The 27,536-nt window shown below is 41.1% G+C and overlaps 1 protein-coding gene and 1 pseudogene across 1 annotated transcript; one reads left to right on the forward strand and one right to left on the reverse strand.

Annotated features, from left to right (window-relative positions):
* Nucleotides 1–4,815: 4,815 nt before the first annotated feature.
* Nucleotides 4,816–27,193, reverse strand: LOC126085093 (zinc finger protein 234-like). The gene is made up of 5 exons (XM_049900095.1): nucleotides 27,046–27,193; nucleotides 20,933–21,062; nucleotides 19,553–19,626; nucleotides 13,001–13,127; nucleotides 4,816–8,237 (listed from the first exon to the last, which is right to left on the reverse strand). Exons 3-5 carry the CDS (start codon nucleotides 19,565–19,567, stop codon nucleotides 6,100–6,102), a joined length of 2,280 nt encoding a protein of 759 aa, XP_049756052.1. The 5' UTR covers nucleotides 19,568–19,626; nucleotides 20,933–21,062; nucleotides 27,046–27,193; the 3' UTR covers nucleotides 4,816–6,099.
* On the forward strand, nucleotides 23,529–24,128 carry LOC126085116 (60S ribosomal protein L13-like; annotated as a pseudogene).
* Nucleotides 27,194–27,536: the final 343 nt, after the last annotated feature.

Genomic DNA, 27,536 nt, shown 5'->3' on the forward strand with positions numbered 1-27,536 from the left:
GATACTTCCAAAATACCACGGAAAAGCCCTGCTTTAACACCACTGAATACACATTCAATTGCTTGTTACTTGGTTAACAACTTTCCAGTCTGTACTGCCAGAAAAAAAATCACAAAAGAAAGTTCAATTTGTACTGTATACAACTGATTGAACAGTAGTACACAAAGCCCCAGATAGTAAGACTCAACTTGAAAAAAGAGGCTATGGAGAGGACAAGAGCTAACTGCAATAGGTCGTTGCTGTTGTATGCTGTTGAGTCGGTATCGACTCATAGTGACCCTACAGAACACGGTAGAACCGCCCCACAGGAAATCTTAGGCTAAGATCTTTATGGGAGCAGCTCACCGGGGCTTTTTACCCGCAGAGCAACTGGTGGATGCAAACCACCAACCTTCTGTTTAGCAGCCTCTCTCTTAACCATTGCACAACCAGGCCTCCTTTGTGATCCTATTAATATTGCAGATTATAGACTGAGTGGTTTTCCACATTTAAACAAATGTTTCTTTCCTTAAATATTCATTTTTACTTATATCCTTTCTAGATAAAATTTTCAAATATTATACATTGTGTCTTTTTGATTTAACAAATAAACATTGAGCATACCTACAAAAACTCATCAGCAAACTTTCTGCACTCCTGGAGCTTACACTCTTGTGGATATCAATCTTGGCATGCCCATTTGTTAAAGACCAGAAAAAATCTCATCCTTCACAAGGCCTATGTCTTGAGTGATATGTCATAAATTCCAAATTTCTAACTGAAGCCCTTACTGCACCACTTACAAAGTTCTCCAATATGTACTTCACTGGTAATTAGGTTTTAATCTTTTCTCTTCTATGAGACCTGAGGATTACAAGAATTCAGGTTTCAAATAAGTTTTTAAAACCCTTCATTTTGTAGAATTTTTTCCTCTGAGGATTTTCTGATGTTCTTACCACTACTATAACTTTCAGAAAACTTATCACCAGCACATATGATTTTCAACATGGCACTACAGACAAAAGCATCATGCTGTTCCTCTGCAGCAAAGACCTGAAAAACTAAATAAGACCCATACAGACCTCAGTCCTGGAACCCTAGGTGTCAAATGAAGGGATAAAGAACTGTCAACCACCAAACGGGACAATAAAGTAACAGAGAACAAGGAGAGCTACAGACTAGAGGTCCCCTACCAGCAAATACAGCACAGATTAGCCACCTTGGACTACAGACAACAAGGAACACACATGAAGTACCTCATGGGGCTCCCAAAAGTAAACAGAGCACCTGGTAACTAGGGATACACACTTTCCCAACACTTCCCTTCTTCCCTCTGTGTGGCTTCTGCAACTTTCTAACGGGCCATAGTCACTTGGCTGGACAGACACCAGCTCACTGCTGCCTGGGTCCACCCCACTCCCACCTGCTTGAGCACCATATGTATTTATTTTCTTGGTTTTGGTTTCTTCTCTCCACCTTCCTTCCTCTCCTTTCTCCTGTCTACATAACCCCGTGCACTGCCTCCCACCCCGCCTTCTTGATGGGCACCATTGCACTGCTCAACCAGAGATCCACTGGCACATGGACTCCCAGGGTCCCTGCCACCTCCGCTGGCCAGCTCTATCAGCACAATAGTTTTTGTTTTGTTTCTTCTCTCTCTATTCCTTCCTTCCTTTCTCCCGTCCACCTAGTCCCGTGTGCAGATCGCACTCCTTACTGACCCCACCCATTTTTGAATGCCCATGCTGCACAGCTTGGCTAGAAAACCACTAGCACACAGTCTCCCTGGGTTCATACCACCCTCACCAGGCAGCTCCCTCAGCGACATATATTTTTGTTCTTTCTTTTTTTGTTTATTCTCTCTCCCCCACTTTCCTTCCTGTCTCCCACCCACCTAGCATAGTACCCACTCCTTCTCAAAGGACCTTACTGCACCACCCGGCTACAGAGCCACCGGCACAGGGCGTCTCTGGGTCTACATTACCACCACCATCCAGCTCCCTCAGTGCCACCATTTTTTAGTTTTTTTTCCCCTGGTTCTCCTCTCTCTCTCTCCCTTCCTTCATTTCTTCCACCCAGCGAGCACTGTATGGCACCTCCACACCTTCTTAAAGGGTCACACTGCACCACTAGGCTTGAGAATCACTTGTACACAGCCTCCCCAAGTCCACACCAACATCACTGACTAGCTCCCACAGCATCATTTTATTTTTGTTTCTTTGTTACTGTTGTAGCTGTTTCTTCTCTGTCTTCCTTTCCTTTCTCCCACCCACCTAGCTCTGTGTGCCACTGCCCCTTCTCAACAGGCTGTGTTGTACCACTCAGCTAGAGCCTCTGACACACAACCTCCCTGGGTCTGCACCATCTCCACAAGCCAGCATGGTCAGCACCATGTTTTTTATTTTTCTTTATCTTTCCCGTTCTCCCTATTCCTTGTCCTTCCCACCTAGGCCATGCGCTGCCTCTGCCCCTTCCTGATGGGCTGTACCATGCTACCTGGCGAGACAGACATCAGCTCGCTGCCACCCCAAATCCACCCCAACCCCAACAGCTGGCTCACTCAGTACCGTATTTTGTTTTTGTTGTTGATTTTTGTTTCTTCTCTCTTTCCCTTATTTCATTTCCTTTCTCTTGCCCACCTACTCCCATGTGCCACCCATGTCCCTTCTGGAAAGGCCAAACGACACTGCTCAGTTACAGAGCCAATGACACACGGCCTTCCTAGTTCTGCCCCTGGGTTTGCCCACCCACCAAATCCTACCTTGTCACAATTTTATTTACTTTTTTTCCTTTTGCTTTTTTCAGCTTGTTTCTCTCTCTTCTTTCTCTCACCAATTTCACTCCACACATCACATTGTCTCCTTTCCCTTCTGCCTATCTTCACTCTGACCTGAATGCTGTGCTCCTGAGTGGCACTGACAGGCCCCCGGTCTCCACCCCACACATCCTCCCACTCCCACCCCCGTCCCAGCTGGACCTGTGCTACTGCATCATAGCTGAGCGACCAGCCACTCCCACCTAGACATGGTAGTGGTAAGTATCGTGCCCACAGATGGGCAAGCAACAAAACACACTCAGCCTGCCCAGCAGATATAACTGAATAAAACAAAAAAGTAGGACAAAATAAATCTACAACCAAAAAATGAAGAAAATAACTCCTGAGTGTCCCTGAGACAGCAGACAATATCAAAACATATAAAGAACAGGACAGGATGGTTCCAGAAAGGGGCCAAAATAAAACAACAGACGACCTTCTGGTTGAAAATCTGAACTGATCCATAACAAGGGAAGATTCAAAAGGTAATAAAAAAAAACTGTCAACAACAAAAAAAGCTGTGGCACAGATAACTTCACAGGAGAATTCTACCAAATATTCAGGGAAGAGCTCACACCAGTATTGCTCCAACTATTTCAGAACACAGAAAAGGAAGAGATACTTCTGAATCCATTCTATAGAGCCAGCATAACTGTCATACCAAAAGCAGTCAAAGACATCACTTAAAAAGAAAATTACAGATCAATACCTGTCATGAATATACATGTAAAAATTCTCAACAAAATTCTAGCCAACAGAATTTAGCACTATACCCAAAAAAATAATACACCCTAACCAAATGGGATTCGTACCAGGTATGCAGGGATGGTTCAACACTAGAAAATCAATCAATGCAAATCAACCACACAAATAAAACAAAAGGAAAGAATAACATGAGCATCTCAACTGGTGCAGAAAAAGCATTCGATAAAGTCTAACACCCATTCCTGATTAAAAAAAAAAAAACTGTCAATAAAATAGGTATGGAAGGGAAATTCCTCAACATAATAAAGGGTATCTTTTTATACAAAACCAACAGCTAACATCAGCCCCAAAGAGAGAGGCTCAAAACATTCCCCTGGAGAAAAGGTAAAAAACAAGGATGCCCTTTATTACCACTCCTATTTAACACTGTGCTGGAAGTCCTACCTAGAGCAATAAGGCAAGAAAAAGAAACAAAGAGCATCCAAATTGGTAAGGAAGAAGTAAATCCATCCCTATTTGCAGATGATATAATACTATCATAAAAAACCCAAAAGACTCCACAAGGCAACTACTGAAACTATTAGAAGATTCAGGAGAGTGGCAAGATACAAGATAAACATAAAAAATCGCTTGGATTCCTATACATGAATAAAGACTACAAAAAGGATATCAGGAAACCAATAGCATTTATAATAGCCCCTGGAGGAAAAAAAATACATAGGAATAAATCTAACAAGGGACATAAGAGACCTATACAAAGAAAACTACATTTCTGTGAGAAACCAAAAGAGACCTACATAAATGGAAAAACATACCGTGCTCATGGATAGGTATACTCAACCTTGTGAAATGTCAATTTTACTCAAGGCAATCTACAAATACAATACAATGCTAATCTAAATACTAACAGCATTATTTAATGAGACAGAAAAACTAATTATTTATATGGAAAGGAAACAGGTCTCAGAAACTAAGGAGGCGGACTCACACTACCTGACCTCAGAACCTACTATACAGCTAAGGTAGTCAAAACAGCCTGGTACTGGCTAGCACAATGACACATACATTGACTGATGGGACAGAATTGAAAACTCAGATGTAAGCCCATCCACCTACAGTCACCTGATCTTTGAGAAAGGCTCAAAGTTCATTAAATGGGGAAAACATGGTCTTTTTAAAAAATGGTGCAGGCAAAACTGGATGTCTACCTGTCAAAAAATGAAACCCACACCTCACACCATATGCAAAACCTAATTTGAAATGAATCAAAAGCCTAAATATAAAACCTAAAACTATAAAGATCATAGATCAACACCAGAGGCCCTAATACACAGCATAAATAGGATACAAACCTTAACTAACAAAACACAAACACCAGAAGATAAGCTAGATTACTGTGATCTTCTAAAAAGTAAACACTCTTGCTCATCAAAACACTTCACCAAAAGAGTAAAAAGAGAGCCTACAGACAGGGAAAAAATTTTTGGCTATTACAAATTCAACAAAGGTCTAATCTCTAAAATCTATAGGAAAATCTAACACCTCTATAACAAAAAGACAAATAATCCAGTTAAAAAAATGGGTAAAGGATACGACAGACCCTTCACCAAAAGCGACATTCAGGCACTGACAGACACATGAGGAAATTCTTACAATCACGAGCCATTAGAAAAATGCAAATCAAAACACAATGTGATACCATCTCACCCTGACATTACTGGCATAAACAGAAAATTAGCAATGTTGGAGAGGCTGTGGGGAGATTGGAACTCTTACGCACTGCTGGTGGGAATGTAAGCTGGTACAACCATTTTGGAAAATGATACGGTGTTCCTTAAAAAGCCAGAAATAGAAATACCACACAATCAAGCAATCATACTCCTAGGAATATGTCCTAGAGAAATAAGAGCCACCACACAGACAGACACATGCGCAGCCATGTCCACTGCAGCATTATTCACAATAGCAAAAAAAATGGAAACAACCTAAGTGCCCATCAACAGATAAATGGACAAACAAGGGTACATACAGACAATGGAAATCTACCCAACAATAAAGAACATGGATTAAACTGTGCAACATCTCACAACATGGATGAATCTGGAGGGCACTACGCTGAATGAAATAAGTTAATGACAAAAGGACAAATAATGCATGAGACCACTCTTATAAAAACTCATGAAAAGGTTTACATGCAGAAAAAAACAATCTTTGATGGTTAAAAGGGAAGGGAGGCCAAAACACTAACTACACAAAAGATATGTGGTAACTTTGGTGAAGGGTAACAGAGTACATAATACTGGGGAAGTCAACATAACTTGACCAAGGGAAGGTCATGGAAGCTCCACAGACATATCCAAACTCCCTGAGGAACCAAGTTACTGGACATTGGGCTGGGGACCATAGTCTCAGGGGACATCTAGCACTGCTGGCACAACCTAGTTCATAAAGAAAATGTTCACAACTACCACAGCTTACATCAGACTGAGTTCCACACAACCAGATGGTGCCTAGCTACCATCACCAACTGCTCTGACAGGGATCACAAAATCACATTAGAGGGTACAGGACAGAGCTGAAGAAAAATATAGAACAAAATCCTAACTCACAAAAAAAAAACAAGACTTACTGGTCTGACAAAGACTGGAGAAACCGCAAAAGTATGACCCCGAGACACAATTAAAGAATTCCTTGCCTGTGTGGATTCTACGATGGGTTTGAAGATTTGATCTATGTCTGAAGTACTTCCCACATTCTTCACATCTGTATGGGTGTTCTTTACTATGGACCCGTTGATGCACTTTAAGGTGTGCGTTCTGACGGAATCTCTTCCCACACTTTTCACATTTCAATGGTTTTTCTCCACTGTGGACTCTCTGATGGATCAAAAGCTGTCCAGCCTGCCTGAAGCACTTCCCACATTCCTCACAATTATAGGGTTTCTCTCCTGTGTGGAGTCTATAATGAATTTGAAGATCTGTTCTAGTAATGAAGCCCTTCCCACACTCTTGACATTCAAATGGCTTTTCTCCATTGTGGCCTCTCTGATGGATCATAAGATGTGCAGCCTGCCTGAAGCCCTTCCCACACTTCCCACAATTAAAGGATTTCTCTCCTGTGTGGATTCTACGATGAGCTCGGCGACCTGATGAACTTCTGAAGTACTTCCCACACTCTTCACACTTGAGTGGTTTTTCTCCACTATGGATTCTCCGATGGGTCGTAAGTTGTGCAGACTTCCTGAAGCACTTTCCACATTCCTCACAATTGTAGGGTTTTTCTCCTTTGTGTATTCTGTAATGAATGTGAAGCGTTTGTCTACTAGAGACGCCCTTCCCGCACTCTTCACATTTGTATGGCTTTTTTTCATTATGAACTCGTTGATGGCATTTAAGGTTTGAACTGCTACCAAAACTCTTTCCACACTCTTCACATTTGAAAGGTTTTTCTCCACGGTGGGCTCTCTGATGTCTCAAAAGATGTTGAGCCTGCCTAAAGACTTTCCCACATTCTTCACAATTATAGGATTTTTCTCCTGTGTGGATTCTACGATGAATTTGAAGACTTGATCTTAAACTGAAGTACTTCCCACACTCTTCACATCTGAATGGTTTTTTTCCAGTGTGGACTATCTGATGGACCTGAAGATGTGCAGACTGCCTGAAGCCCTTCCCACACTTCTCACAATTAAAGGATTTCTCTCCTGTGTGGATTTTATGATGAGTTCGGAGATTTGATGTACTTCTGAAGTACTTCCCACACTCTTCACATTTGAACGGTTTTTCTCCACTGTGGACTCGCTGATGGGTGAAAAGTTGTACAGCCTGCCTGAAGCACCTTCCACATTCCTCACAACTGTAGGATTTCTCTCCTTTGTGGATTCTGTAATGAACATCAAGATTTCGTTTAGAAGCGATGGCCTTCCCACACTCTTCACATTTGAATGGTTTTTCTCCACTGTGGACTCTCTGATGGATCAGAAGGTATGAAGCAGCCTTGAAGCCCTTTCCACACTCCTCACATTTGTAAGGTTTCTCTTCTGTATGTACTATGTAATGAACATTAAGTGCTGTTCTACGATGAAAGTTCTTACCACATATATCACATCTGAATGGTTTCTCTCCAGTGTGGATTCTCTGATGCACCTGTAAATGCGAGGGATACACAAAATCCCTCCCAAATTCCTCATAATTGTATGGTTTTGTTCCTGTGTGGCCTTTGCAATGAACATTAAGAGTTGCTCTATGCCTGAAGCATTTCCCACATTCCTCACATTTGTGTGGGTTCTGTACAGCATGCACATTCAGATGAGTTTGCAGATGTGAACTCTGACTAATTTCCTTACCACACTCATCAAGCATATAGTAGTTTTTTCCCATGTGAACTCTCTGATGATCATGAAGACCTGATATATAACGGAAGCTTCTTCCACACACACTACATGTGTAAAACTTCTCTTCTGAATATAATCGGTGATAAATACCAACGCTGGGGACTTCACTACAGGTTTCTGTACACTCGTTATACTGGTAAGTTTTCTCTCCTCTCTGAGTACCAGATAGTCCTCCTGCAACCGGAAGAGGCGAATGACTTTGTATGTAGAACTGAGAACCATTTATCATAGAATATCCACGCCTGGTTAGGTAACTTGCAATTTGTTGCCAGATATGTGAGCTGGAAAGCTCCTCGTGTGCTCCTGCTTGTGGAATAGTCTCCACCTGCCTTGGGTTCTTGCCTCCTGTAAGGACAGAGAATTCAGACATAGACAGGTGAAAGATTTGTTGAGAATTTTTAAGATTTCACACTTAGGGGAATGAGATATTACTGAGCCCTGAGAAAGTTCAGTTGATCTTTTCCACTGCATATCATGTGTTCTGGTTTACATACCGTCAAAACCAAGACTAAGTTCACTGTTCTCCGATCCAGTAGGCATTAATAAGACCCAACACACCCAAATCCACTATGTGAGGTACAACGTAGAAATCAAAGCCTTAATTTAAAAAATAAAATTGATAGTAAGAAATTGTTAACCTCTTGCTATTTTTTATTCAATTTCAGGTAGTGTAGAATCTTGGATAGTAAATTATGTAGTTAGAAAAATCATGTTGAAAATAAAAATGAATCAACAACGTGTATGTTTTGTTGGGTATATTTTCACTACATTAAAATTTCCTTTTAATGTATATAAGCAGTTTAAGGAAAGCAATAACAATCAAAAGATTGCATACTTTCAGATTATGTTTTGTTAATTACTCAATTAAATGGCATAACAATACCCTCTAAGGAAATTTTTACAGAGGAGAATGTCACTTTTCTCCCTATAGGAACAGTCAATTAAAAGCTGCTTCATTTGTGCTGTAGAGTCGATTCCGACTCACAGCAGCCCCATAGGACAGAGTAGAACTGCCCTGTAGAGTTTCCAAGGAGCGCCTGGCGGATTCGAACTGACCTCTTGGTTAGCAGCGGTAGCACTTAACCACTACTCCACCAGGGCTTCCTCATTTGTGTCAGCAGACATTAGATCAGTTTTTGTAGAACCCCATCTTGGGTTATTTCATGGAAAATTGCCCCAATGTCTAAGGAACTGAGAGGCCTTGAAAATGGCTTCCAGATTTAGGAGAAAATTACATCATCTCTTAATGACTAAAACACATCATATAAGCACAGACTGCTCCTTTAGCTCCTGCTGAGTCCTCCATGAGGACAAAGGGGAAAAAAAACTGAAATGATAACATACCCTATTGTGCAACCTGATACAACTTCATAATCTCCAGGAAAAAAAGTGAACCAAGAGAAGCTAATGTTTGATGACAGACACAGAGCTGGGAAGAATGAAAAGAACAGGCACAGTGGAATTTTTTGAAAGCCAATCGTATAAAGGGAGTTACAAAACCAAAAAACCAAACCCGTTGCTGTCGAGTCGATGTCGACTCATAGCGACCCTATAGTTACAGTAGGCCTGAAACTCTACCCAGATGAAATACTTCCATGGATGGTTCCTTACTTATTTGAGGTCTCTGCTCAACTGTAAGTCTATCAATGCATTCATTGTAAAATAACAAACCCCGTTGATGGCCAATTCACCACTGGCAATTTCCTTCCACCTAGACAATAAAACTATAAAAAAAAAAAAAAAAAACTATACACAGTACTTATTACCATATGACATAATCTCTAGGTCATTTTCACTTCTTTTGTCTTTCTAACTACAATGCAGTATCAATAACAACAAGCATTTACACCATTTCCTGCTTTATAACCATGTCCAGAAGAGTGCATGGCACATGGTAGACAATCAACAAGTGAATGCTGAATGAATAAATAAATGTTTGACGTTTTGTTAACATTTAAGTCATAGAAATACAAAGGCGTTTCTGAATAAACTGTACAATAGGAAAGGAGCAGGAAATTTTAGTTTTGCTGGGAAATTGAAAGGCTATACCAGAGACAGGGGTCCATCAAAGTGATGCTGCCAAGGACAAAATCCAAGGTAACAACAAATCACTTCAGTGAAAAACAAGTGTGAGGGCCTATGCACAGGTTCCTTTTGGGCTGTCTCTTAGAAAACAGAGTATTAAAAATCTGTGGATGTAGAGAAACTGACCACTCACAACAGTTTTTCAAACTGAACTCTGCAGTCCATTAAAAAAAAAAAAAAAAATTAGTGTGCTATAAAATACATTAAAAAGTTGTAATAAACATTAAAAAATATATATCAAGGCATAATCATAAGGCAAAAAAAATGTCATTATAGGAAATGCTTTCTTAAGTCATACGTAAATCTACACAAACAAGAAATGTTTGCACTGGTTGTAACAAATGAAACCTTTCTGATTATGGCTTATGCTCGAAATGTTGGAATAGTTTCGATTAGGAAGTCATTAAGTACTTAATTAGCAAAACATTCTAATGGAACACTGAAATGATCAGAAATATAAGCCACGCTGAGCTGTGTGACCCATGTTCCTCTCATCTTTAGTTGGCCCCCTCTAGCACAAAGAAGGGGAAACCCAGGGATAGTGATGTGGATGTGGACTTTGGAGGAGCAAAGGGGCTGCAGCTGTCAAATCTTTCAAGGGACATTAAGCCTGCCTGGTTGTTGTCTAAGACCTCAGGAAAGAGAGATTTGTTTTTCTTCTTGGAGGGCCTGTCTCAGTAGACATCAGAATCCTCATATAAAAACGTACTATTTCATTCCAGAAACGATTATGCCCCTCCCCATGGAAGGTTCCAGGAAAGCCACATGGAAAGCATATTACTCAGCACAGTCACAACCACAACGCTTAAGTGTTTTCCTGGGAGTCGGACAAGTGCGCACACGTGTGCATACACACGCACTCACCACAAGGGCAGCCAAGAGAGTAGAACTTTGGGAGGCGTTCATCAGAAGACAAATTGTTCTGCGACAGCCTCATTCACTCTGGTTTGTGCATGACCAATTAGCTATCTCCTTCAATCAGAAAGACAGAGAGGTCCCTCTGTACGTTAACTCAATTCCTAAAGTCAACAGCTACATACAGCTACCTGCCATGTACGAGGACAATTCGAAGCCTTGAGAAGTCAGCAATAAACAAAATGGACAAAAATTCTTCACTCTTGGAGATAACATTCCAATAAGAGTAACAGATGATAAACAAAAACAGATGGAACAAAATAAGACAGGAGAGTAAAGAAAGGGTGGCATTTTAAATACGGTAGACAGACAAGGCTTCTCTTCTGATATCAAGACACAGCAGAGATCTGAATGAATTAAGGAGAAGAGCCAAGAAGATGTTATTTGAAGAAGTATTCCAGGTAGAGAGAGAGCAAGTAAAGAGGTCTGGGGCAGAGGAGTCCAGTAGGCAGAATCATGGTCCCACAAAGATTTCCAAATCCCAATTCCCAAAACTGAGAATAAGTTAGGTTACCTGGCAAAGGGACATAATCTGACAGATGAAATTTAAGTTCCTTATCAGCTAACCTTCAATTAGGAAGATTATCATAAAATATTTGGTGGGCTCAATGTATTCAAACTGATCCTTAAAAGTGACAGAGGAGCAAGGCAGGAGATTAAGAGGAAAATGGGACCACGGAAGAATGGTCAAAATGATGCAATCTTGGTGTCTTTGCTAAGGGACTGGGCCCATGTGCCAAGAAATCTGGCAGCTTCTAGAAGTTGGAAAAGGCACGGAAATAGATTTTCACTACATTCTCCTTATTTCTCCAGAAAATAAGGTAGCCTGGCTGACATCTTGATTTTTAGCACAACGAGCCCCATGTGGGACTTCTGACCTACAGAAATGTGAGCTAATTGGTTTGTCTTGTTTTAAACTACTAAGTTTGTAGTTAATTATTTTTAGCATCAGTTAAGAGACTAATACAACATCTGTGACAGATCTGAGAAACAAGGAGGGCAATGTGGCAAGTAGACACCGAGCAAGAGGAGAAAGGTAAGACAGTGAGTTCATAGAGGGAGTAGGGCCTAAAGACCAGACCAAGTAAAACTCTAAGAAGCACTCTAAGAAACATAAAAAGCCACCAAGTGTTCTGAGTAGACGAATTACTTAATTTTACTTATATTTCCCATAGGTCACTTTGACGACTACATGGCAAAGAGAATTTAGGCGGAGAAGATTTCAAGTGGGGCAATCAGTACAAAGGTTGTTATAATAATCCAGGAGAGAGGTTTAACAGTTTGGATCAGGGTGGCGGGAAAAGGGAAGGCAGAAAGTAAAATAAATGGACAATAATCTACAAGGATTCCCAGTGCCTGTTTCTGACAGAAACTCCCTTCTCTTTGGATTGCTGTCTTCATCACTGAAAGCGTTTCCCCACCCTTTCTAAGTGACATATAGGAGCCCTGGTGCTGCAGTGGTTAAGGTCACCAGTTCGAACCCACCAACTGCTCCACGGGAGAAAGATGTGGCAATCTGCTTTCTCAAAGACTGAAGCCTTGGAAAGCCCACAGGGCAGTTCTACTGTCCTACAGGGTCGCCATGAGTCGAAATCAATTCAATGGGAATGGGTTTGGTTTTGGTTAGAAGCACGATAAACCATGTTTAAAGGGTTGGAGGGCTGTGAACAGTAAAGGTAACCTTTTTAAAATGAACACAGTACTGGGGAAACTGACTGGAAATTTGTGTTCCCACTGTATACTCATAATCAGAACCACTGTTTTGACGTTTCTTCTAAAATGACGTACTTCAAGAAATTCCATAGATTTCAAGACCCAGACACATATGCATTAATATGTATTACTCACACATAGGTTGACCTACTTCTAAACCAATTGTCTACTTTCATTAAATCTCCTCCTACTGGCGCTCACATCACACACGCAGTCGGGAAGAATTTGTGCTGCAGTGTGCTCCTTTCCTAAGGAAACTTGGTATTTTCTACTGTGTTTTATTTCTTAAAGTTGTTGGTACGAGTCAGTTCCTCAAGCACAGGTGGCTAACCCAAGACCATTCAAAACCTTGAAAATCTGAGGAGATAAAGACTCTCCAGAGAGGCTGTCCTCACCCACTGACACCAGGTTCCTGAAGTTCTCAACCATCACATCTTGGTACAGCTTCTTCTGGGCAGGGTCTAGCAGCCCCAGCTCCTCCTCAGTGAAGACCACAGCCACGTCCTTGAATGACAACGATTTCTGCAACATCAAGCACAAGGGTAGTCAGTCTTAGGACTATTGTCCACCTGAAAAAGTTGGAAGTATGGGGGGAAGCTGTTCCAGATTTTGGGGAATGCGAGTCATTGTGTAGATTTCACACTCCTTCCCCTTCTATCCTGCCACTACCATATACAGATTTTCCTTAGCTTCAACCAGACTACAGCAACGAATGAAAGCCCTGGTATTTTTACTTGGTGTCCTCAGAGTAAATGCTAGAACTCTAAATGCTGCATGTTGGGACACACATGGTTTACTTTTTGATTCGTATTACCAACTGCCTCAGAAAAGATGGTCCATCTATTTTCTATATAATTTGTTAGCACCCATCATTACCTAACCACATACACTGACTCTGGTAGAATTTTTTTTAACATTTACAAAACTAGTAAGGTTTTGGCATCCTGTTTTGAACAAGTAGGGAGTATATCCTTTCAACTCTCAAGGCACACAACTCATTCATGAATTCCAACACTCAGTGGACCGATCTGTAGCTACCATGCCTGAGTGCATACTCCAGTGATCTGTACATTACTAACCAGGTGACCATGAACTTCCCATATTTATCTTAGTTTCCTTGTTGTATAATGGTTCAATGGTTTGTTCAGCAAGTTTCTTTCCAAAATAAACAAGGAAACAAACATACATGTATGCATATACACAGACACACATGCCACACCACTTCTAAGTGCGTAAGACAGAATAACTGCTTAATCAACAATAGCTATTACTATCAGTCATATTAACTGATCTTCCTTATAGGCATATGGCTATTATCCTGTTGCTGACAGCACTGTACTTCAAGGTAGATCTTGAAATGTTCTATCAGATGATGAACGTGATGCCATTCCTCTTTGTCATTCCCGACACAGTAGACGACATGATTCTCCAATTCAAATATGGCCAATACCAGTCCATTTCAGCTCACTAATGCCTAGGATATCAATGTTTGAGTTCCATTTCATTTTTGATTACTTCCAAATTTCCCAGATTTGTAATTCATACGTTACACGTTCTGATTATTAATGGACGTTTGCAGCTGTTTCTTCTCGTTTTCAGTCAAGCCACATCAGCAAATGAAGGTCCCGAAAGCTGACTCCATTCACGTCATTAAGGTCAACTGTACTTTGAGGAGACAGCTGTGCCCTGGTCGTCTTTTGAGTGCCTTCCAACCTGGGGGGCTCAACTTCTGGCATTATATCATACAGTGTTCCGCTGCTACTCATGAGGTTTTCGCCGGCCAGTTTTTTTTGAAAGTAGACTGCTGGGGCCTTCTTCCTAGTCTGTCTTATTCTGGAAGCTCCACCGAAACCTGTACACCAAAGGTGACCCTGATGCTTTTGAAATATCAGCAGCAAAGCTTCCAGCAGTATCACAGCAACACAGAAGCCACCACAGTACAATAAACAGACACTATTCAAATTTACACACCAACCAGTAAAGCCAAAGATGAAGAAACTGAGTATTTTTTACCAACTTCTACAGTCTGAAATTGATCAAACATACAAATAAGACACATTGATAATTACTGGCGATTGGTATACAAAAGTTGGAAACAAAAAGGATTGGTAGTTGGAAAAAATGGCCTTCGTGATAGAAAAAATAGTGGAGTACGAATCATAAAATTTCACAAGATCAACGTCTTCTTCATTGCAAATATCTTTTCTCAACAACAAAAATGACAACTATACATGTGGACCTCACTAAATGGAACATACAGGAATCAAATGGACTACATTTATGCAAGGAGACAATGGAAAAGCTCAATACAGCCAATACCATCAGTCACAACAAGGTCAGAGAAGGACTGTGAAACAGATTATCAGTTGCTCATACGCAAGTTCCAGCTGAAGCTAAAGAAAATTAAAACAAGCCCATGAGAGCCAAAGTATGCTTTGAGCATATCCCACCTGAATGTAGAGACCATTTCAAAAATAGATTTGATGCACTGAACACTAATGATGGAAGACGAGATAAGTTGTGGAACAAAATCAAGGACATCATACCTGAAGAAAGCAACAGGTCATTAAAAAGACAGGAAAAGAAAAAAAAACAAAATGGATGTCAGAAGAGACTCTGAAATGATGAAGTAAGAGCTGAAGATTTCAAAGGGCGGCTCAAGAAGCAAAGTATTATAATGAAATATACAAAAACCTGGAGTTAGAAAACCATACGGGAAGAACACTCTTGGCATTTCTAAAGCTGAAAGAACTGAAGAAAAAACTCAAGCCCCGGGTTGCAACACTGCAGGATTCTACAGGGAAAAAAATGAAGTGGGAAGCATCAAAAGAAGATGGAAGGAATACACAGTCACTGTGGCAAAAAGAATTGGTTGATGTTCAATCATTTCAGGAGACAGTATACGATCAAGAACCGATGGTACTGAAGGAAGAACTCCAAGCTGCACTGAAGGCACTGGCGAAAAACAAGGTTCCATGCATCGATGGAACAGCAATTAAGATGTTTCACCAAACAGATGTAGCACTGGAGGTGTTCACTCGTCTATGTGAAGAAATTTGCAAGAGTTACTTGGCCAGCTGACTGGAAAAGATCCATGTGTGTGTCTACTCCTAAGAAAGGTGATCCAGCAAAATGAGGAAATTATCAAACAGTATCATTAACTACTGCACACAAGTAAAATTTTGCTGAAGAGGATTCAAAAGCGGTCGCAGCAGTACATCAACAGGGAACTGTCAGAAATTCAAGCCAGATTCAGAAGAGGATGTGGAAAGAGGGATATCACTGCCGATGGCAGATGGATCATGGCTGAAAGCAGAGAATACCAGAAAGATGTTTACCCATGTTTCGACTGTGTGGATTGTAACAAAAATGGATAACGCTGCGAAGAATGAGAATCCCAGAACACTTAATTGTGCTCATGAGGAACCTGTACATAGACAAGTGGCAGTCATTCGAACAGAACAAGAGGACACTGCGTGGTTTAAAGTCAGGAAAGGCGTGGGTCAGGGATGCATCCTTTCAACGTACTTATTCATCTGTATGTTGAGGAAATAATCCCAGAAGTTAAACTACATGAAGAGCAGGGCATCAAGATGGGAGGAAGACTCATTAACAACCTGCAATATGCAGCTGATACAATCTTGCTTTCTGAAAGTGAGGGGCACTGGAAGCACTTAACGATGAAGATCAAAGATCACAGCCTTCAGTGTGGATTAAACCTCAACATAAGGAAAATAAAAATTGCAACCATACCGATAAGCAACATGATGATAAACAGAGAAAGCAGTGATGTTGTCCAGGATTTCATTTTACTTGGGTCCACAGTCAACGTCCATGGAAGCAGCTGTCAAGAAATCAAATGATGCATTGCGCTGGGCAAATCTGCTGTGAAAGATCTCTTTAAATTGTTAAAAGGCAAAGATGTCACTCTAAAGACAAAGGTGCCCCTCATCAAGCCATGGTGTTTTCAGTGGCTTCACACGCATGTGAAAACTGGACAATGAATAAGGAAGACTGAAGAGGAATTGAGGCCTTTGAATTGTAGTGCTGGCAAAGAATGTTGACTACATCACGGATGGCCAGAAGAATGAACAAATAAATTTGTCTTGGAAGAAGTACTGCCGGAATGCTTCTCAGAAGCAAGGATGGGAGTAGTTCGTCCCACGCACTTTGGACATGTTGTCAGGAGGGATCAGACCCTGGAGAAGGATATCATGCTTGGTATTAGTCGAGGGTCTGTGAAAAAAAGGAAGATTCTCAACAAGATGGACTGACACAGCGGCTGCAACAGTGAACTCAAGCGTAACAATTCTGAGGATGGTGCGTGACCAGGCAGTGTTTCCTTCAGTTGGACACAGGCTAACTATGAGTTGGAATCGACCTGATGGCACCTAACAACAATACTATTAGAATTAGTATAGTAATTGTCATCTATTTCAACCCATTTCATGGCTGCAGAGTATCCCAGGCTTGAAATCCAGATGTTACCCATAGAATTTGGTTGGCCTTTGCTTCTGGTTCCTGGGAGGAAGCCTTTAAGCCCTTGGAATTTCTTCAGTTATTAGAGCATCTTTGTTATTCGTGATGATTCCATTGGTAGCACATTGGTAGTTTATAAGATGACTCAGGATGGGGGCTGGCCACACCAGAGAGACCACCATGTGATCAGATGTTTGGAGCTTTGACTCACATGATACCAGCCCAACTTCCAGGATGGGGGTGTGGCTTGCTTTTGAGTTCCATCATGTGGCCTTGATTCACGCGTATGTAATAAAATCTCAACAACACTACATACACCAAACACAGGTGATTTTTTCTGGTGGACAAAATTCTTTGTATTGTTACACACTGATGTGTCAGGGCTGTGAACTGTCCTTGTGGAGAAGGGAAACTTCCTGAAGCGGACAATTCCTGACCTCGGCCTACGCCTCTCCACCTTTGACTGGATTTGGAACTTTTTTCCTATAGTAGAACCATTATTGTAAGTAAAATATTTCTTGAGTTCTGTGAGGTATTTTAACAAATTATCAAACCTGACGGAGTAGTGAAAATCCCCGTATTTAGAGTTACTTGGTCTGAAGTGAGGGTGTTGCAGAGTTTGTAGTGGGTGTCTGAAATCACAGCAGTCTTGGGGAGGACTGCTGTAGTAACCTTTGAAGTTTGGGTTAACTCCAGGTACATGTCATTTGCACCATGGAATTGATGGTGTATATTTATCAGTTCTAAAAAACACAGAATATCATTTTATCTTAATCCCCTGTAAATGCAGTGACAGAATGCAAGTGCCTGGTAAATCCTACACTGGGAAATTGTAAACTAAGGTAATATGTTGAGGAAACAAAATAAAGTATGAAGAAAAAATAAAACACAGAGAATGACTCTGGCATGGGAAAGCACAACCTAGGTCCCCCTTTGTGATAACAACCAACAATATTGGTGTGAAAGAGCAAGTAGGCCTTGTTGCATTGTACCATATTTATATAGTCTATCTACCAAATACCCAGCGTAACACAGGAAAAAGTACTTTTGACATGTGGTACATTGGCTGAAGAGAAGAATTTTTTCAGAATTGAGTTTAAGGGAAAAATATTTTATACAAGAACAATCTCATTATAGTCTTATTTAAAACAATACGATTCCTGGACATCTAAGATACAACTGTTGGTCTCTATTTGTCTGAAGCAAAAGAGAAAGAAGCAAACCAAAGACTCAAAGAGGAAACTAATGTACAGAACTGACAGTATTCAAGAGTCACAGCCTCATCCACTCCAAGACCAGAAAAACTAGACAGTGCCCTGATTCTTCTATTCAGGGCCACAGTAGAGGGGCCCTGATAGAATAGGAGAAAAATGGGGAACACAATCTCAAATTCAAAAAAAAAAAAAAAAGACTTACTGGACAGGTTGAGACTTGAAGACTTCCTGAGATATTCTTTAAACCTTGAACTGGAAATTAGCCCCAAAGATCACCTTTTAGCTGAATAAAAGAATGACTCACAAAATATAGAATATTATCCATGAGTACTATGTTCCTTAAAAAAAAATTGTCCATATGAGGCCAAATGATCAACGATTACTTTAAAACAAAGATGAGAAAGTAACTGGGCAGGGAAAGTGATTTATGGAAAGGGAACAACCAAAACACAAATACTGAGAATATGCTCACATGGTGAAGAATGTAACCAATTTTACAGGTCAATTTGTGTAGAAATTATTGAATAGAAACATAAATTACTGTGTAAACCTTCACCAAAAATACAATAAAATATCATTATAAAACAACAAAATTACTAGGCCACTTAAATGTCTAATAGTAGGAAGCAGTTAAAAATATAAAAGTAACAATTCAGTTGGAAAATGATGTAACAACAAAAAACTGTTTCACAATAGTAAATGAAAAATGGACAATTTAAAATTAGATGCATATTATGAATATAATTTATAAAATCGAAAGTGGAAAAGGATATGAGGAAATAAGAACAGCTGATCAGTGAATAAAGGATTAGTAAAGTGTGAGAATTACTCATTCAGAAACCCTGGTGGGGTAGTGGTTAAGTGCTACGGCTGCTAACCAAGAGGTCGGCAGTTCAAATCCGCCAGGCACTCCTTGGAAACCCTATGAGGCCGTTCTACTTTGTCCTATAGGGCTGCTATGAGTCAGAATCAACTCAACGGCAGTGGGTTTGGTTTTTTAATTCCTTCTTTTGTCCTACAGGGTGGCTATGATTTGGAATCGACTTGATAGCAATGGGTTTGGGTTTTTTTTTCCCCTATTCTATTACTGTTACATTTTCAAAAAATAAACAAATAATAAGACTAAAAACAAATCCAAAGTCAGCCAAAAAGATACAACGCAAGTACCCAGCAAGCAACAGGTTCGCAAATGGCTGTGGTTCTCCTTCAGTACTGAGAAGGAATTTTAAGAGCAAAAAGGTAAGCCCCACTCACCACGAATGTGCTCATTTTTCTTCCTATTTCTGGTGATGTAGAGTCCTGAGATACGCAGTCCTGGGAATGCCGAACTACGGAAGCAGAAAGAAGACATAAAAAGGTGGCCAGGGATGTCACTCATCTTCATAGAGGCTTAATGTGAATTAGCCAAGAGGCCCTTTGGGTGGCTGCAGCTGCACACGGCTTGATGTACAGAGCACGATGTGGTCTCCAGATGACCTTAGCCTCTTTCAGTCCGGGTTCAGTGAACACTCTGCACAGCTACACAGAGTGGCCCCATCACCAGTGTTGCCCTGCAGTACTCAAGGTAGCCACTACGATTCTGGTACGACAGCATTTCAGACAGTTAAATACACTGAATAAGAATCAGCTCTGGGGTCAATATACACACATGTGCATTGATATCCTGGTCTGACTTCTCAGTGTCACCTTGGGCAAATTAGTAACAACTCATTGCTTCATATCTGTCATCTGTAAAACTGGAAGGAACAGAGTCACTACGGACAGGACTGTTGCAAGGTGGAACGCTATTAGAACTCTAGCAAGGTTCTTATCTCTTTGCAGCTATAGGAAATCACATGATATTCTGTAGGAGGCAATTACCCTTACAGATTTAATTTCTACCAAAGTAACATGGTCAGATATGTGGACTTCTGATGTGACTGCTGTCAAGTGAAGGTCCCATGTGAAAGTATGTTAAATGGGCTTTACTGTGCGCCCTAATATCGTTGCCTTAATCTTTAAATTGGCGTAGACAAATTATTTTCTAAAAGGTAAGAAAACAAGTGAATTTTTGTCTTTAAACAAAAAAGTCCTAAAAAGGACTTTTTATGGACATAAAAAAGTGCAACACAAATGATGGCAAATCTTTTAGTATCCCTGAATGTTTTCAATTAAGCTTCACTTCCTTGATAAAAATAATTGAAACATATAGGAACAAAATAAATCAACATAATAGGAATAAAATAATTCATTTGTAATTTTAATTAAAAAAATATAGTATTCTGGAAACAACAGTTTAATGAAGTCCCTCTGGAAACCAGTTTGGCGATTTCACAAATAGTTAAACACGAAAACACCACTCAACCTAGCAATTCCCTGCCTAGGTATCTACCCAGGAGAATGAAAGCACATTTCCTCTTAAAGACTTGTCCATATTAAGACTTGCATACGTATGCTTATAGAAGCATTAATCATAAAAGACTAAAACTGAAAAGTGGGTTCTGAGTCCAAAATGATATAAAGTTTATATCTGAATGAATAAACAAACACAGGAGAAGTTGATCGTAACAATAGAATGCCAATAATAAATGTACCTCCCCAAAATTTATTATCTACAAAAGATAAAATAGTAACTTTTCAAAAGAGAATTCTCACCTAAGCCATGTGAACAGAGATGAGATCACCAATACCGGGACAAACTCACATCGCTGGCCTCTTGACGTGCTGCGCTGGAAGGACACCTTGCCGCTTCTGTGGTATCACTGCCAATAATATGTCATCTGAACTGAAACATGAAAAAGAGCAGATAACCGCCAAATTAAGGCCTTTCCCAAAATCAACTGCCAACACTTTTCAAAAAAAAACAAAAACCTATTGAGGAATCATTCTAGAATGATTCGAGTGTACAGAAACATGAGGAATAAAGATAATGTGTAAATTCAACCTTGAACTGAGAGGAAAACCTTAATAGAAAACTTATTTTGGGACAAGACAACACATTTAAATATGGATTGTGGATTACATAACAGTACTTTATTCAGTGTTACCTACTATTATCTAACAGATAACAGTATTAACTATGATTATCTAGTGTAACATTTAAAAGAATCTAGTATGTTGTTCTTGTTATTAGGTGCCATCTAGTCAGTCTGGACTCACGGTGACCCTGTGTACAACAGAATGAAACACAGCCTGGTCCTGCATCATCCTCACAATGGTTATGCTTCAGCCCATTGTTGCAGCCACTGTGTCAATCCATCTTGTTGAGGATCTTGCTCTTTTTCGCTGACCCTCTACTTTACCAAGCTTCATGTCCTTCTCCAGGCACTGATCTCTCCTGATAACAGGACCAAAGTATGTGAGACATAGTTTCGCCATTCTTGCTTCTAAGGAGCATTCTGCTTGTACCTGTTCCAAGACAGATTTGTTCGTTCTTTTGGAAGTCCATGGTATAGTCAATATTATTCACCAAGACCACAATTCAAAAGCATCAATTCTTCTTCGGTCTTCCATATTCACTGTCCAGTTTTCGCATGCATATGAAGTAACTGAAAACACCAGGGATTGGGCCAGGTGCACTATAGTCTTCAGGTGACATCTTTACTTTTCAACACTTTAAAGAGATCTTTTTGCAGTGGATTTGCCCAATGCAATGTGTCTTTTGATTTCTTGATTGCTGCTTCCATGGGTGTTGATTGTGGGTCCGAGTGGAATGAAATCCTTGACAACCTCAATCTTTTCTCCAGTTATCAAGATGTTGCTTATTGGTCCAGTTGTTAGGATTTTTTTTTATGTTGAGGTATAATCTGTAATGAAGGCTGTGGCCTTAGATCTTCATCAGTAAGTGCTTCAAGACCTCTTCACTTGCAGCAAGCAAGGTTGTGCCATCTGCATAATGTAGGTTGTTAATCAGTCTTCCACCAATCCTGATGCTCCATTCTTCTTCATACAGTCCAGCTTCTTGGACTGTTTGCTCAGCATACAGATTGAATGGGTATGGTGAAAGGATACAACCGTGACGCACACCTTTCCTGACTTTAAAAACCATGTGGTATCCCCTTGTTCTGTTCGAACGACCACCTCTTGATCCATGTACATTCCTCATGAGCACAATTAAGTGTTCCGAAATTCCCATTCTTTGCAGTGTTATTCATAATTTGTTATGATCCACATAGTGGAATACTTTAGCATAGTCAATAAACCAGGTAAACATCTTCCTGGTATTTTCTGCTTTTAGCCAGGATCCATCTGACATCAGCAATGATACCTCTGGTTCCAGGTCCTCTTCTAAATTCAGCTCGAATTACTGGCAGTTCCTTGTCGGTATACTGCTGCAGGCGCTTTTGAATGATCTTCAGCAAAATTCTATTGGCATGTGATATTAATGATATCATTCGATAATTTCCACATTTGGTTGGATCACCTTTCTTAGGAATAGGCATAAATATGGATCTCTTCCAGTCAGTTGGCCAAGTTGCTGTCTTCCAAATTTTTTGGCATAGGGGAGTGAGCACTTCCAGCACTGCATATGTTTGTTGAAAGATCTCAATTGATATTCAGTCAATTCCAGGAGCCTTGTCTTTCACCAATGTCTTAAGTGCAGCTTGGACTCCTTCCTTCAATACCACTGGTTCCTAATCATATGCTACCTTTTGAAATGGCTGATCATAGACCAGTTCTTTTTGGTGTAATGACTCTGTATATTCCTTTCACCTTCTTTTGATGTTTCCTACATCGTTTAATAGTCTCCCCATAAAATCCTTCAGTATTACAACTTGAGGATTGAATTGCTTCCTCAGTTCTTTTAGCTTGAGAGATGCCGAGAGCGTTCTTCCCTTTTGGTTGTCTATCTCCAGCTCTTTGCACATGTCATTATAATACCTTACTTTGTCGTCTCGAGCTGCCCTTAGAAATCTTCTGTTCAGCTCTTTTACTTCATCATCATTTTTTCGTTTGGCTTTAGCTACTAGATATTCAACGGCAAGTTTCAGAGTCTCTTATGACAACCATTTTGGTCTTTTCTTTCTTCCCTGTCTTTTTAATGATCTCCTGCTTTCTTGATGTATGATCTCCTTGATGTCATTCTACAACTCATCTGGTCTTTGGTCATTCTAGAGTAATAGGTATTTAAAAATATTTCTTTCTACGCTTATTTATTTTTTGAAGTCTCCACAAAACAGTATGGTTTTATAGGAATATGAAACAGTTCTTCCACTAGGCCATTTCACTTGGAGGAGGGCCTTAGACGACCATGGCACCCAGCCAGAATGGCATGGTTCTGACTCACCGCTTCCAGAAGGATGGGCAGCGGCGCATGGCCACAGGTTCAACCAGCCAGTGCAGAAGATCCACAGACAGAAGGCCCAACAAGGAAAAGCCCACAGCACCCTGCATCCTGATGTATCCACCCATAGTGCAGTACCACATGGTGAAGTATTAAACCAAAGTCTGAGCTGCCAGGAGGTTCAGCTTGAACGAGCTGAGGGTGGCTGGCACCCACAAGCAGGTGGTCCAGACCGTGAGTATCTCTATGGATCCACATAAGCGGAACAAGTCCACAGATTCCCTATGGTCCAACGTGCAGCAGAGGAAGGAGTATCACTCCTAGCTCATTCTCTTCCCCCAGAAGCCATCAATCACGACAAGGGAGACAGCTCTACTCCGGAACTCAAACTGGCCACTCAGCTGACGGGACCAGAGATGTCCATACAGAACATCTGCTAGGAGGAGAAATTCCGGGTCATCACCAGGAAGATAAGGACTTAATGGCCTTTGCCAGTCTTTTCTCGGCCCATGCCAGTGCTCAGCTCTCAGCATCCACGGAAAGAGGGGCAAGGAATCCGCAGAGTAGAAAAAGTAAACCTCTGCTAATGACCTTTAATAAAATAGTAATGAAGTCTCTCGAGAGAAAAAAAAAAAAAAGTATATAAACACACACACACACAAAACATTCTTTGGAATCAAATGAAATAGTTGAGAATGGTTTTTAAAAGCTCAGGGAAGTCATCAAGGCCATCAGCTGTGCTTTGAAGGTACAATCAATTTGATTCCAGCAAGTTCTCTGTGGCTCATGGAAAATATATTGAGGAGATGATGACCTTGTGCTCAGGTCTCATACTGTTGAGTTTCCAGCTCCTTCTCCACCTCCTACTAGTTGGATGACTATGGGCAAATAAACCAAAAACCTGTTGTCATCCAGTTGACTCCAACTCATAGCGAACCTGTAGGACAGAAAAGAACTGTCCTATATGGTTTCGAACGAGTGACTGGTGGATTTGAACTATGAACTTTTGGTTAGCAGCCTAGCTCTTAATCACTGCACCACCAGTGCTCGAAGGGTAAATAAATCATCTTTAAAATAGAGAAAAAACAGTACCACACCACAGAGCCCTGGCAGGGAATCATGCAGTGCTAAAAATAATCAAAATCCAAGGAAATTGAAACATAAGGTTCACCCTGAGCAGTTATTATATATGCATATAGAGACATCATTTTGATTCCACCAAGAGTAAATGGCTCGAAAAGTCAGTTACAATGAGGCTTATTAAGAGAAAAGAAGAGAGAGGAACAGAACATCAACCATTGGTCAATCTCAACTGATTGAACCCTGGCCTTTCCTTTCACTGAGATCAAATGATATCAGGGCAGGAGGTGGTCTCAGGCCTTCCACCCAGCTTCAGCTATGCCCTTTGAAATTCAAACTTAGTAAGCTTGGTTTGGGAACTGAAAAGAAAACATCAGCAACTCTGGATAAAAGAAAAGGCACTGGCAGAATGAAATTTGGTTGGGGATTTCTTTACAGTGAGTACTTGATTTCATGGCTAAGAAAACCTTAAAATGAAAGCAAGGTGGTTGTTAATAATTTTTCTCTTTGACAGTACTAATTTCTACAAAACCCTTAGCATAGAACTTAGCAACAAATCAAAATCCATGCCAGAATACATGTTATACACTCTACAACACACATGAATATTTTTGTGGAAGAAGAACGCCAAGACCTCCTCACAGGGGCTCTCCTACCAGTAGCCAAGGAGTCATTGCCTCCACCTCCATGCAGTCCTTTTGGAGAGGTAGGGGCTGGTGAAAGAAAGGAGACTGTGAAGTACAATGATTGCACCACTGTCCTCTATACATCACTGTTCATTCTCCTCACTCTGACAAGCTGGAGCCCTGTGGCACAGTGGTTAAGAGCTCAGCTGATAACCAAAAGGTGAGCAGCAGTTCAAGTCTACCAGTTGCTCCTTGAAAACCCTACAGGGCTGTTGTATTCTGTCCTATAGAGTGGCCACGAGTTGGAATTGACTTATTGGCAATGGGTTTCATTTCCTGACCAGCTGGAAGCAATCTCTTCCTTCCAAAGAAAAGCGGTCATAATGGATCCATGAAGATCCATCTTCCTGTCCTACTCAGAAGAAAGGAAGGACAGAGTCACTGCAGTAGGTGCTCTGACTGTATCTCTGATTCAAAGAGTTAAAAAAAATAAAGAACAAAGAAATGAAAACATACAGAGTTCATTCCAGCAGTTAGTCTCTATGCACAGAGGAAGGCCCCTCTATTGAGGAAAAACAGGAGCGCTCGATGAGGTTTCTTTTTTTCTAAATGTGGTTAAAATACACACATAAACACATTCCACAATACATCAACCTCCACATTTACAATTCATTGTCACTGATTACAGGTTTTACAATGAGGTTCTCTGGCTAATCTTAATCCCTTTGTTTGAACAACGCCTCCTTTCTGAGAACAGCTGCCAGCAGGATACTAAGTGGAGATTCATTTGCACAATTCCTCAGGTATAGTCTAGACCTTTTAAAATAATAAAACCCCTCAACTGCTCATGAAATTCCAAAGGCTTAGAACTGGCCCCTCAGGAAACAAGAGCAACGGCTAATTTACTTTTCGGTTAACTTAAATTCTTTGCACAAACATTAAGCAAGGGTTTGGTTAACCTATGTTTTATCACAGAGGCGTTTGTGAAGAAGACTTTAAGTACTGTGCCCATCTGGGCTTTAATTTCCTATTTATTAAAAAGGACCCTATAGGAGTGCTTCTCAGAAAATTAAATACTAGTACTAACAAAGAGAAGGCCGCCATGCGTGGAAATCAACAAGTCCTCGCAACGGGATTTTTATGGGTAACAAAGAGATAACCACCATTCGTCACGTGTCTTAAGACTTATTTTACTACCTCTTTTAATCTTCAAAACAATTCTATTATGAGAGCAGACAGATCACCAAGTCTTCTCTCCCAAGGAGTGGCCGGTGGATTTGAACTGCCTACCTTTCGGTTAGCAGCCGAGCATTTAACACGGCGCCACCAGGGCCCCTTCACAAACCAAACACTTTGCCGTCCACTGGATTGTGACTCATAGCGACCCTACACGACAGAGTAGAACTGCCCCACAGTTTCCAAGAAGCGCCTGGTGGATTCCAACTGCCGACCTTTCGGTTAGCAGCCACAGCGCTTCACCACCCCGCCACCAGTGCTTCTGGGCCCCTTCCCGAAACTACTAATATTCCCTTTTTACAGAAGCGCACCAGAGACATAAAGGCGAAGTAACTCGCCAGTGCTGCACCCAGAGGAATTGGCAGCGTATGTGCAAGGTGGAGTAAAGCGAATTGGGGAGGATGAGAGCCCCAGGGACCCTCAAATAAAACGAGGCACGACCCGAGTCCGTCCCCAACACAGGGACGCGTGAATCGCCCCAAAAGGAAAAGTCTCCAGGAGGGGAAATCACCGCTGCCCTGGACTTGCAAACCTCAACTTACGCCTCAACTTCTTTCCACCAAATCAACGTCCTGGTTGTTGCAGGTGACAAACGCAAGGCCAGGAAGCTTGGAACTGTCTCCAGACGAAGGGCGGAATACCCACCACGAGGAAAAAGATGGCAGAAATCTCCCGTACCTGGAGCGGAAGTGCCCGTAAATGCTCACAGATTCTGGACTACATTTCCCAGAATTCCACACACCTGCTTGCCTGGGCTGAAGTGCCGGGACTCAATGGGAATGTCCGTTTCCGGGGATTCGTAAATGTTCGAAAAGAGGAGGGTAACGCCCAATATAAGGAGCCCTGGGTGTGCAGTGCTTGAGCTCTGATCTGCTTCTCCAAAGATTAGCGGTTCAAACCCACGCAGCCGTTTTGCTATGCGGAGAAAGACCTGCGATCCGCTCCCATAAAAGTCACAGCCTAGGAAACCCTATGGAGCAGTTCTGCTCTATCACATGGGGTCGCTCAAACCCTATGCCATCGAGGCGATATC

Source organism: Elephas maximus, chromosome 11 (assembly GCF_024166365.1).
Source record: "Elephas maximus indicus isolate mEleMax1 chromosome 11, mEleMax1 primary haplotype, whole genome shotgun sequence".
In the NCBI taxonomy this organism is placed as follows: Eukaryota; Metazoa; Chordata; class Mammalia; order Proboscidea; family Elephantidae; genus Elephas; species Elephas maximus.